The sequence below is a fragment of the Schistocerca nitens genome, chromosome 8 (assembly GCF_023898315.1).
Source record: "Schistocerca nitens isolate TAMUIC-IGC-003100 chromosome 8, iqSchNite1.1, whole genome shotgun sequence".
Lineage (NCBI taxonomy): Eukaryota > Metazoa > Arthropoda > Insecta > Orthoptera > Acrididae > Schistocerca > Schistocerca nitens.
The window spans coordinates 244,552,972-244,565,585 of NC_064621.1; the positions used below are offsets into that span (position 1 = coordinate 244,552,972).

Here is a 12,614-nt window from a genome sequence, read left to right on the forward strand (position 1 = left end):
CCATGAGTGGATGAACTCTTCGAATTTGGGCTTTCAGTCCTTAAGGGTCTCCCACGCACCGACATAGTTACCGTTAAACACCGCACCGTTGCACGCTATAATTTAGAGCTCTCTAGCGCCAGAGATTTGTAACTTGCGTCAGCGAAGCAGTATAGTCCACCGTGTAACATGCATGACATATAACACCTCAACCGATGTCGAGAACAGAATAAAAAATTTGGAGGCATTAGTTTTCAGCACACCTCCGTAGATATTTGTGTTTATAGTGTTATCTTCACAATTAAAATGAATTCGAAGACAATAATATTGAAAGGTAAGAGGTGGTAGATGTAGATGAAATGGGAGATTTGATAGTGTGAGAACAATTTGGTAGAGCACTGAAGATCTTGAGTCGAAACAAGTCTCCTGTAGTAGACGACGTTGCCTCAGGACTACTGATTGCGAGAGCGAGCCATTACAAAACTGTTCCATCTGGAGAGCAAGCTGTATGAGATAGGCGACATAGCTGCACACTTTAAGAACAAAGTAATAATTCCATTTCTAAAGAAAGCAGGTGCTGGCAAGTGTGAATGTTACCAAATTGTCAGCTTAATAGGTTATTGTTACAAAATGTGAAATACACTATTTGAAATTCTGAAGGTAGGAGGAGTAAAATGCAAGGAGCGAAAGGTTAGCTGCAACTTTTACGGAAAGCAGACGGCGTTTATAAGAATCAAAAGGTATGAAAGAGAAGGGAGTGAAATCGGATTGTAGCCTGCTCCTAATGTTATTCAGTCTCTGCATTGAGCAAGCAATTAAAGAAACGAATGAAAAATTTGGAGGAGAAATTAAAGTCCAGAGAGAATAAATAAGAACTTTGAAGATTTGTTGATGACATTGTAGTTCTGTCAGAGAAAGCAAAAGACCTGGAAGAGCAGGAGAACGTGATAGACAGTCCCTTGAAAGAAAGATATAATATGAATATCAACAAAAGTAAAACAAAGGCAATTGAATGTAATCGAACTAAGTCAGATGCCGAAGAAATTAGATTTGGAAACAGGGCACTAAAATAGTAGCTGATTTTGTTATTTGAGCAGAAAAATAAATGATGTTGGAAAAATTAGACAGGATATAAAATGTAGACGTGCAGTGGCAAGAAAGGCGTTTCCGAAGAAGAGAAATATGTTAAGAACGAATTTAAATATAACTGTTACGAAGTCTTTTCTTAAGGCAATTGCCTTTGAACGTGGACAATGAATGGTTCATACAAGAAGAGAATAGAAGCCTTTGAAATGTGGTGCTACAGAACAATGCTAAAGATTAGATGGGTGGATAGCGATACAATGACGAAGTAACGAACAGAAATGGGCGGAAAAGAAATTTATGGCATAACTTGACTAAGAGAAGGGATCGGTTGATACGATAAATCCTGATGCATCAAGGTATCGTCAGTTTGATAATGGAGGGGCGTGTGGAGTTAAAATTGGGGAGCGAGACGAAGAGGCGAATACAGTAAGCAGATTCAAACGGATGTAGTTTTCAGTAGTTATTCGGAGGCGAAAAGGCTTGCACAGGGTAAAGTAGTGTGAAGAGCTGATCAAAGCAGTCTTTGGACTGAAGACCATAACAACATGTTCCCTGCAGGCCTCCTGCCTGTTCTGGTTATCCCCAGGTGCCCTGGTAACCACTACAATGAATTATGTTTCTCATGTTGGTGAAGAAAGAAAAATTTGTCCCGAACTGTGTGTGTTAATTTCTCTGCTGTTGTTGGGGTGCTTAAGAATTGTATAGTTGAGAAACCTCTCTGCTCTGCTCCAGTGGCTTCAGGATAGCATGGAGTGCTATAGTATGTTGTTGTTGTGGTCTTCAGTCCTGAGACTGCTCTGATGCAGCTCTCCAAGCTACTCTATCCTGTGCAAGCTGCTTCATCACCCAGTACTTACTGCAACCTACATCCTTCTGAATCTGCTTAGTGTATTCATCTCTTGGTCTCCCTCTACGATTTTTACCCTCCACGCTGCCCTCCAATGCTAAATTTGTGATTCCTTGATGCCTCAAAACATGTCCTACCAACATATCCCTACTTCTAGTCAAGTTGTGCCACAAACTTCTCTTCTCCCCAATCCTATTCAATACCTCCTCATTAGTTACGTGATCTACCCACCTTATCTTCAGCATTCTTCTGTAGCACCACATTTCGAAAGCTTCTATTCTCTTCTTGTCCAAACTAGTTATCGTCCATGTTTCACTTCCATACGTGGCTACACTCCATACAAATACTTTCAGAAACGACTTCCTGACACTTAAATCTATACTCGATGTTAACAAATTTCCCTTCTTCAGAAACGATTTCCTTGCCATTGCCAGTCTACATTTTATATCCGCTCTACTTCGACCATCATCAGTTATTTTACTCCCTAAATAGCAAAACTCCTTTACTACTTTAAGTGTCTCATTTCCTAATCTAATTCCCTCAGCATCACCCGATTTAATTTGACTACATTCCATTATCCTCGTTTTGCTTTTGTTGATGTTCATCTTATATCCTCCTTTCAAGACACTGTCCATTCCGTTCAACAGCTCTTCCAAGTCCTTTGCTGTCTCTGACAGAATTACAATGTCATCGGCGAACCTCAAAGTTTTTACTTCTTCTCCATGAATTTTAATACCTACTCCGAATTTTTCTTTTGTTTCCTTTACTGCTTGCTCAATATACAGATTGAATAACATCGGGGAGAGGCTACAACCCTGTCTCACTCCTTTCCCAACCCCTGCTTCCCTTTCATGCCCCTCGACTCTTATAACTGCCATCTTGTTTCTGTACAAATTGTAAATAGCCTTTCGCTCCCTGTATTTTGACCCTGCCACCTTCAGAATTTGAAAGAGAGTATTCCAGTTAACATTGTGAAAAGCTTTCTCTAAGTCTACAAATGCTAGAAACGTAGGTTTGCCTTTTCTTAATCTTTCTTCTAAGATAAGTCGTAAGGTTAGTATTGCCTCACGTGTTCCAACATTTCTACGGAATCCAAACTGATCTTCCCCGAGGTCCGCTTCTACCAGTTTTTCCATTCGTCTGTAAAGAATTCGCGTTAGTATTTTGCAGCTGTGACTTATTAAACTGATAGTTCGGTAATTTTCACATCTGTCAACACCTGCTTTCTTTGGGATTGGAATTATTATATTCTTCTTGAAGTCTGAGGGTATTTCGCCTGTCTCATACATCTTGCTCACCAGATGGTAGAGATTTGTCATGACTGGCTCTCCCAAGGCCATCAGTAGTTCTAATGGAATGTTGGCTACTCCCGGGGCCTTGTTTCGACTCAGGTCTTTCAGTGCTCTGTCAAACTCTTCACGCAGTATCTTATGTCCCATTTCGTCTTCATCTACATCCTCTTCCATTTCCATAATATTGTCCTCAAGTACATCGCCCTTGTATAAACCCTCTATATACTCCTTCCACCTTTCTGCCTTCCCTTCTTTGTTTAGAACTGGGTTTCCATCTGAGCTCTTGATATTCATACAAGCGGTTCTCTTCTCTCCAAAGGTCTCTTTAATTTTCCTGTAGGCAGTATCTATCTCACCCCTAGTGAGATAAGCCTCTACATCCTTACATTTGTCCTCTAGCCATCCCTGCTTAGCCATTTTGCACTTCCTGTCGATCTCCTGATGACGACGTCCTCCTGAGTAGTCCCCGCCCGGAGATCCGAATGGGGGACTATTTTACCTCCGGAATATTTTACCCAAGAGGACGCCATCATCATTTAATCATACAGTAAAACTGCATGTCCTCGGGAAAAAATACGGCTGTAGTTTCCCCTTGCTTTCAGCCGTTCGCAGTACCAGCACAGCAAGGCCGTTTTGGTTAATGTTACAAGGCCAGATCAGTCAATCATCCAGACTGTTGCCCCTGCAACTACTGAAAAGGCTGCTGCCCCTCTTCAGGAACCCCATGTTTGTCTGGCCTCTCAACAGATACCCCTCCGTTGTGGTTGCACCTACGGTACGGCTATCTGTATCGCTGAGGCACGCAAGCCTCCCCACAAACGGCAAGGTCCATGGTTCATTGGGGGGGGGGGGGCGGGGGGGGGGGTGCTATAGTATATACGCCTGTATTCACTGGGAAAGCCATCCTGAATATACATTGGAGAACACGACTGAACAACCAAGAGAAGAGCGATCAGCGCGAACTGTTTTAATGGCTCTGAGCACTATGGGACTCAACTGCTGAGGCCATTAGTCCCCTAGAACTTAGAACTAGTTAAACCTAACCTAAGGACATCACAAACATCCATGCCCGAGGCAGGATTCGAACCTGCGACCGTAGCGGTCTTGCGGTTCCAGACTGCAGCGCCTTTAACCGCACGGCCACTTCGGCCGGCAACTGTTTTAAAACCGTTTCTTATACAAAATATTATAAAGCGAATGTCGAAAAGTAAAATTTGGAGTGCCATCCGTTTTTAAAGTTAGTAAAATCTATATCTATACTAAAAATAAAACTGTAAAAATGTCATATTTGTCTGTCTGTGTGTTTAAAGACGCTAATCTCCAAACCTCGTAGACGAATTTTCGTGGGGCTTTCACAGGTGACACGAAAGTAGCGTGAGGTAACGTATAGGCTTTATTTCATCAAAACTGGAAAACAGAAGAAAAAGAGATCGTAATGTACAGATAGCGCTGACAGACCTATTTTCGGAAGTTTACTTCAGTGCCAGAATTAAGCGCAGCAATCTTACCTTTATCAATACAAAGGTGACTTGTCACGACCCTCAGATAACGCAGAATCCGTCTCAGATACGGAATGTAGCAGTATTGTTCATCATGGGCGGAAGTGCCGACCTGGCGCCGCTTACCCCCTCCCCCCCCCCCCCCCCCCCACCATGCATTCCTCCTTCACGCTGCAGCGCCGGAAAGCTGGAAAGCTGTGTGCTGACTGGAAGCGCCGGCACGTATGGCAAAATACGCCGTCACAGTATGGGCAGTGTCACGCGGGTTAGCCTGGAGACTTCTCTTCCTAATTACAGCAGCCACGTGCACCTCTCACCCCTCCCGGAAACCCTCTTGATGACACTTGTTTACGAAAATAGCCACTTCACCTTTAGCTCTCTTGCCACTAAAGTCGCCCTTTTTGTGGAGAGTGCAGCCACATAGCTCATAATCGCCAGAAAATTTGAAGTGTGTCTCCCGGAGAAATAAACATTATTTATCGCTAGACGATGAGTCGTAGTTCCTCCACATATGTCCTGAAACTATTCATGCTCCAGCAGTAGTAGCAATCTTAGCAGTGAAGTTTTTCTTTGTCATTCCTCTCGACGTTCCTCCGAGGTAGGGAGTTTGCAGCGGACGTTGGGTTACTTGAGGGACTTGCTGATTCCCTGAGACAGACATCGACGTTCATACTATCTATTTATTTATTTACTTTTTATTCCAGTTACGGATCACAATATTTGTACTCTGAGTAATTGATCTCTGTTTGTGATGACTATATTCAGACGAGGACTGGTTATTGTTGTAAAATATATTGATCCGTAACAGGAAAAAAAGTAAGATACTGTAAGTCTGGTTGCACCTCCTCCAGCTCAAATATTTTGCAATTTTGGTATTGGGAGTGGCGCAACAGAGGATGGGGATCGACTGAATTTTAGGAACTTGGTAGTTGCTCTGTGTTATATGACTCGTCTGAAAGATCTCTGTCTTCTTTTCTGAATGATTATACATTCCGCAATACAATAACTAACAACGGACATTGCATATTAGTAATCACACCAATGGCCGATCGGTGTCATATCGAAGTGTCATTTCTTTCCTGATAGAAATGGTGGAAAATAAAACTCATAATACAATGAATAATGAAATAGACATGTGGACTGGTTAACTGATAATAAAGCAGCACTTACGTGACTCAAAATATGCTAGTATATTGTGAAACAACTGCAGCTACTGTCCGCGATGCTAGAATGTCTAAAGTTGAGGGCAGACAGCCAAGCTTGTCCCAGTTACTCTCAAACAATTTGGAGGCTGCGCAACTCGGGGCATCGGATCTGTGGTCATCGTTTGAACCATCAGAAATGACCAACATCGAATGGTCTGACGGTTTCGCATCTGGTCTTTCTGTTCCGTTGATTTTCGTCCCTAGTTTGGATTTGGAGGACGGCAGTAAGGATATTTTAATAGCAACATTCTTCTATTTCTCCTTTTCGGTCTGCCGTGGGGGTGTATCTTTCTTCCTGACAGTATGACCTGTTGGCGTAAACAGTGCCTCAGGTTTGCAGCTACGTTTACAGTTGCTGATTGCTGTGATCTGGTTAACTGTCACTGTATAAGTGCCAACACCGCCTACTTCAATACTGAGGCGAACGGCTTCATGAACATTGGTGCCTTTGTGAATTAAATTCGCCTCAAAGTAAAATATACGTTGTGCAACCTTTCTCTCCTGCTCCGTTCGCATGTAGCGTGACTTTTGCATACCTTGGTGGGTGGCGTACGCGTAAGCACTTAAAGCAGCGCATTAGATTAAGTATGTACGGCATAACTTCAAGACGAATAACGCCTGGCGCAGTTTTAGTGTTTCTTATATAAGTGGGAAGTCATAATATAAATGGTATTTCTTGAGCTCATGATTTACTGCAATTATACGATTCTTTACCTTGATTACACTGTTGCAGCTATTTGCAAACTGTATCCGTTATGTTTCGGCAGGTACCAACTCCCTTTGCAACAATTTAAAGTTGTGTGCAAAACAGTGTTGATGACATACACTACAAATGATTTGCTTCTAGCACATTGTTAACTTGAATAGATTTCACTGGCTCGACCTGGAGCGTTCCATTACCTGGCCTTTTGATGGAGTTCAGTTATCCTGAAAATCCGTCGAGTGATTTATGTAGAAAGTCACCAACTTTTCAAACGATCATTCCACACCTTTAATAACAAAGAACGCATTATTTATCACAGAGTGTGGTCAGTTACAATTACTGACGTCTCTTACACTGACAGACGTCTGACGTGGGTTACCTATACGACGTTACTTCCGGGTCCGGTTGTTAATAATGCAGAACAGACCACCCAAACAGCTGAAAATGTTTGATATATGTTTCCTGGTCGTCCCTCGAAGAGCTACGGAAATAGAGGTCCACCCAGAAAAAGCACTGCTTGCCTGGGTAAAGCTTTTTCAATGGCGGTAGGCTCCTCAGAAACTGCCCACTAACGGCAGTTCCGCCTCAACAGCCATTCATCTCGCTGGCGTGCAGCACACCTTCAGATTGAGGTATTTTTGTTTTTTAATAAATGTTTCTACTATTCTCTCCGACCATCTCTGCTCCCTATGACACATGTCGTTTTGCTGCTTCACCACAGGGTGGCCGCAAAAGTATGACCAGAGCTTACGGTTGGAGCGGTGTGGCAGTGATTACCAGACGCCAGCTAGAGGTGTCCGGTTCGCCAAACCTGTACGCAGACTACATAGTTTGCGCTCCTGAGGTGCTTGCCATTTGGCACGACATAGGAGGCACGTGTGACTCATCCAGTGCTGCGGGCACGGCGAGCATAACAACCGCCCCCCCCCCCTTGCCGCCTTTTCAAGCCTCCCCACATTTACTGTTTTACTTGCTTTCCATCTTAACCTCGTAAGTATTCTTTTGGTTCAAATGGCTCTGAGCACTATGGGACTTACCATCTGAGGTCATCAGTCCCCGAAAACTTGGAACTATTTAAACCTAACTAACCTAAGGACATCACACACACCCATGCCCGAGGCAGGATTCAAACCTGCGACCGTAGCGGTCACGCGCTTCCGGACTGAAGCGCCTAAAACCGCTCGGCCACAGCGGCCGGCGTATTCTTTTGAAATGCACACAATATGTAATTTGCGGTGGTGCACAGAGGAGTTTCTGGTCTTTCAGGTGTCGCCGTCAGAGATGGAGGCGTGGCTGCTGGCACACCCGCAGGTGTCTGAGGCGGTGGTGGTGGGCCTGCCGCACGACGAGGACCAGGAGCACCCAGCTGCCTTCATCGTGCTGGCCCAGGGCGCCACCGTCACTCCTGAGCAGCTGAAGCAACTAGTGAAAGGTCAGGCCACATCTTCGGATCACTTACAATACGCTTTTAACGTTCACTGCTGCTGAAAATTATTGCATCCTTGCATATCTGTAAATTTGTGTTTGTATGTGGGGGGAATGAGCTGCTGGCTTAGATTCGCGGAGTGCAGGGAATTAAATAATAAGCCTTATGAAGTTTAAAATTAAATAACTTTGCTATAAAATAAATACTAAATAATAACAATTAGAATTTCGAGAAGCCCGCATATTGGCGAAACAACCTCTTACCTTCAGGAAGAAGATTACAAAGGCGACAGAAACAGCCAAGCGGCCAATCTACGTGAATATAGAGGACAGGTGCCGATTTCGGGCGTCTGGGTTGCCAGCACTAACAGCGCTACGGAACAGTAACTCACGCGAAACAACACACAGGCGCTCGGGAGACCCCAGCGGCTGCAGCTACACAGACTAATGGCACGCCTCAGCTGGCACTAGGTGGCAAGTAAACAGCTCTACGTCACAAGTGCCACCCGTTTCCCACTCGCCTATTTCCACCAGTGGCAAGCAAAAAAGCGAACAGCAATCTAGAACGTCTATTTCTACCAACGAAAAGAAATAATGCGAACACAAATAATGGACGTCTAACATAACTCTTCTTCATCCTCAACAGCCTATCAGAGTTCGATAACAGCGTTTTCCGCCAGTAAAATAACAACCAAACTTTTCACATTTAGCAGTTAGAAGAAAAAATAAAAAACGAAAAAAGACATGAGGAAGGCCATATCCAATAGTGCCCGAAACGTCGGAAGTTTTAACACGTTGACAATGTAGTCACAGAGGCATAAGAATTTTATTTACTGTGAAAATATAGGCGGTCTGTACAAAAGTGTAGAACTTCCAGGTAAATAAAACATATTGTTTTCTTATGGGCACTTTTATATGCGTATCTTTCTTTGGTTGGAGTAATAATGCCCCCTCGAGCACGCACAAATGCCGCAACACGATGTGGACCGGACTAGACTAATGTCTGAAGTAGTGCTGGAGGGAATTGACACCATGAATCCCGTAGGGTTATCCATAAATCCGTAAGCGTACGAGGGAGTAGACATCTCTTCTGAACAGCACTTGCAAGGCATCCCAGATATGTTCAATAACGTTCATGTCTGGGGAGTTTGGTGGCCAGCGGAAGTGTTTAAACTCAGAAGAGTGTTCCTGGAGTAATTCTGGACGCGTGGTGTGTCGCATAACCCTGCTGGAATTGCATGTCGGAATGCACCTTGACATTAATGGATGCAGGTGATCAGGCAGGATGCTTACGTACGTGTCACCTGTCAGAGACGTATCAACATGTATCAAAGGTCCCATATCACTCCAACTGCACACGCCCCACACCATTACAGAGCCTCAACCAACTAGAACAGTCCCCTTCTGACCTGCACAGTCCATCGATTCATGAGGTTGTCTCCGTATCCGTACACGTCCATCCGCTCGATGCAACTTGAAACGAGACTCGCCCGACCAGGAAACATGTTTCCAGTCATCAACAGTCTAAAGTCGGTATTGACGGGTCCAGGCGAGGCATACACGAGTCAAGAGTACACGAGTGGGCCTTCGGATCCGAAATCCATGTCGATGATGTTTCGTTGAATGGTTCGCACGCTGACGCTTGGTGATGGTCCGGCACTGAAATGTGCAGCAATTTGCGGAAGGGATGCACTTCTGTCACTTTGAAGGATTCTCTTCAGTCGTCGTTGGTCCCGTTCATGCATGATCCTTTTCCGGCCGCAGCGATGTCGCACATTTGATGTTTTACAGGATTCCCAAAATTCACGGTACACTTGTGAAATGGTTGTATGGGACAAATCCCGACTTCATCGCTACCTCGTAGATGCTGTATCCCACCGCTCGTGCGCCGACAACAATACTACGTTCAAACTCACTTAAATCCTTATGACATGGCATTGTAGCAGCAATAACCGATCTAACAACTGCGACAGACACTTGTCTTATGTAGGCGTTGTCGACCGCAACGCCGTATTCTGCCTCTTTACGTGTCTCTGTATTTGAACACGCATGCCTGTCCCATTTTCTTTGGCGCTTCAATGTACGTCCTGCAAGAAAACCGACGGTCGCAGGTATCAGGAGCATCTCTTCCTTTGCCACTCACCTGTTTGTAAGACACAGGAACGTCAAAGAGCCTAAATAACTGTTTGGTCGTGCCTGATCTGGAGCTTTAGTCGTGAGGAACAGTAAAGGCTTAGAACCAGAACAAAAATTTTTGAGTTTGCTTCCTTGACAAATGCGGTTCGTTCATTTGAAAAGTTCATGGTTTGGTTAAAAATTCTATTTTTCTGTGTCTGGTGTTTCATCCTTCAAATTATGTCAGTGAGATACAGAAATATGCTGAGGGAGTTAGTTTCACAAATCCTTAGAGCTTCACAAATTTCTTAGACAAGTATGATGCTCTTACAAAATCAACTTTTCCCGATTTTCTTCCCCAACAGCAAATGCTTTTTGGAAAGGAGAAATTCTGCTGCGACAAGATCTGTAATCTCGTGCCTACTAGTTACATAAACTGAAGACGTTTTCTGGAATAACGCTTGTAATACCATGACCAGACTCCAACACACCGCTAGGTCTCCTGCTCAGGTCACCGTAGAGCGTGAATTCGGCTTGTCGTAATGTCGACAACAAAACATATAACCTAAGTAACTTTACAGTGTCAGACTATTGGTCACCATACTAAAAAATACGGAAAAGATAGGCCGATGAGATTGTTGACATTCGGACCAAATACGGTGCTTCATGATGACGACCCTCACGAGAGTGTTTGAACTACCAGTGGACTCATTTTTTACGGCTGACAACTTCTGCTGTGTACATTTTACGCCAGCGTTTCATCTGTCTCTGTCGCTTTTCTGGCAAACTTTAACAAAGAGCGTTGTTTCAGCACTGCTCCTTTGGCTGTAAGATGGCTGTTCACGCTCAGTGTGCGTCATCTCATGTGAATAAGCATGCATGCATTTCTCAGACAAGTTGAGATTTCCGTCCCGTGAGAACTTCATAGATGCACACGTAAGTGTTAATAAAAGTGATTTACCGTATATATGTTCGATGATGTTCATTTTACAACTATTACCGAGAGATGTAATTAAAGTGCAAATTCCTCACAGAGCTTCAGTGTTGGGTGTATCATACGGCAGCGTAACTTTATAGACATTCTAATGCGTTAATACGGAACCGATTTACCCTGGAAAAAAACTTAGTTCCAATTCAGTTTTTGCTACCAAGTGCAGATCTGGCTCTTTGAAGACGTATAGAAATGTTCCTGTATGTAATGGATTAGGAACGGGGCGTGGACAGAAAAGATCAACCAACTGACAAAGGCTTAATCTTGATTTTATTACTAACTGTCGCTTACACAGTTTGTTGAATATGAGCACCGGCGATGTCGATTAGATGCTGTACACCGCCAGATTTGCACCTGGTAGCTTAAATCGGAACTAATTTTTTGCCAGCGTGAATCTGTTCCATTTTAAAACATTGGCATATTTACCAAGTTTCGCTGCCATACGATAATTACAGCCCATGCTCGGCCTCCATGAGCAGCTCCACTTTAATTACAACTATCCAGTCCTTTCTACTATTACGATCATATAAAATGTGTTTTCATCTGCTCCACCAATGCTGTATGTGCTACAGTCCTACATCTGTTTAACGTAGGTTAACCCACACTGCCTATCTCAGTGAAGTAAAAACTCGTCACTTGCTGCATTTCAGAGAGAGCATGCGGCAGCGAGGAGAAGCTGTTGCATGGGGGCGTCTTCCTGGTGGAGTCCATCCCTCGCCTCGCCACGGGGAAGGTCAGCAGGGGGCAGCTGCGGCGCGCTCTCCTGGAGAGGACCATGGGAAAGGTGTAGCCACTCTCCCAGGAACAGCAGCTGCCGTCTTCTGGGGATCGCTGCGGTCCCACAGAAGGGCGGGTACTACACGCAGCACCTTCCATACGTCAGGAGGCTACCCATCAACTCACTGCATATCCTATCTACATCTTTGTTAACTGGTGTAACATTACCTCCGTAATAAAGTGAACAAACCTTCCTTAATAAGAACTGTGGCAAAATGAACTAATCAAGTGACAAACATGCAACAGGTAAAAGTCCTCCAGTATGGGAAATTGGTACAAAATGTTTAATAATATGAACTGGTCTTAACAATTAAGGAATCAACCGATACATCCCTATACGTCCAAAGAAGAATGATGTGCCTAGAACAAAGTGGATTACAGTCTGTCAGCACATGACAGGTCTTAGCATTGCTGTATTTTTCCCTGCACCAATCCAGTTTTGGTTATCTTATGGACGTTATCATTTTATTTGTGTTATGCCCCAGTTGTCTAGGCTGTTGTGTACAGGTGGCTACACAAGGTTCCCATGCTGCTACGGGTTTGGTGTGACAGATGGTGCGGATATCATATGAGAGAGCCTAGACCAGGCTTGGCAATGGCATGCCAAACTGCACGCGAGCACGATGTGGGGGCTGCGGGCCTCTTACGGGCTGAGGCTTTGCTTGGGACTTCTAGAAAGTTCTCGGTACAGTGCG

At 44.2% G+C, this 12,614-nt stretch overlaps 1 protein-coding gene across 1 annotated transcript in view; it reads left to right on the forward strand.

Annotated features, from left to right (window-relative positions):
- LOC126199502 (uncharacterized) overlaps positions 1-12,114 on the forward strand; it is an 87,025-nt gene extending 74,911 nt beyond the window's left edge. The window contains exons 7-8 of the mRNA XM_049936425.1: positions 7,878-8,043; positions 11,793-12,114. Coding sequence (XP_049792382.1) covers positions 7,878-8,043; positions 11,793-11,932 — 306 coding nt within the window. The 3' untranslated portion in view covers positions 11,933-12,114. The remainder of the gene's footprint in view (positions 1-7,877; positions 8,044-11,792) is intronic.
- The last annotated feature ends 500 nt before the right edge of the window (positions 12,115-12,614 follow it).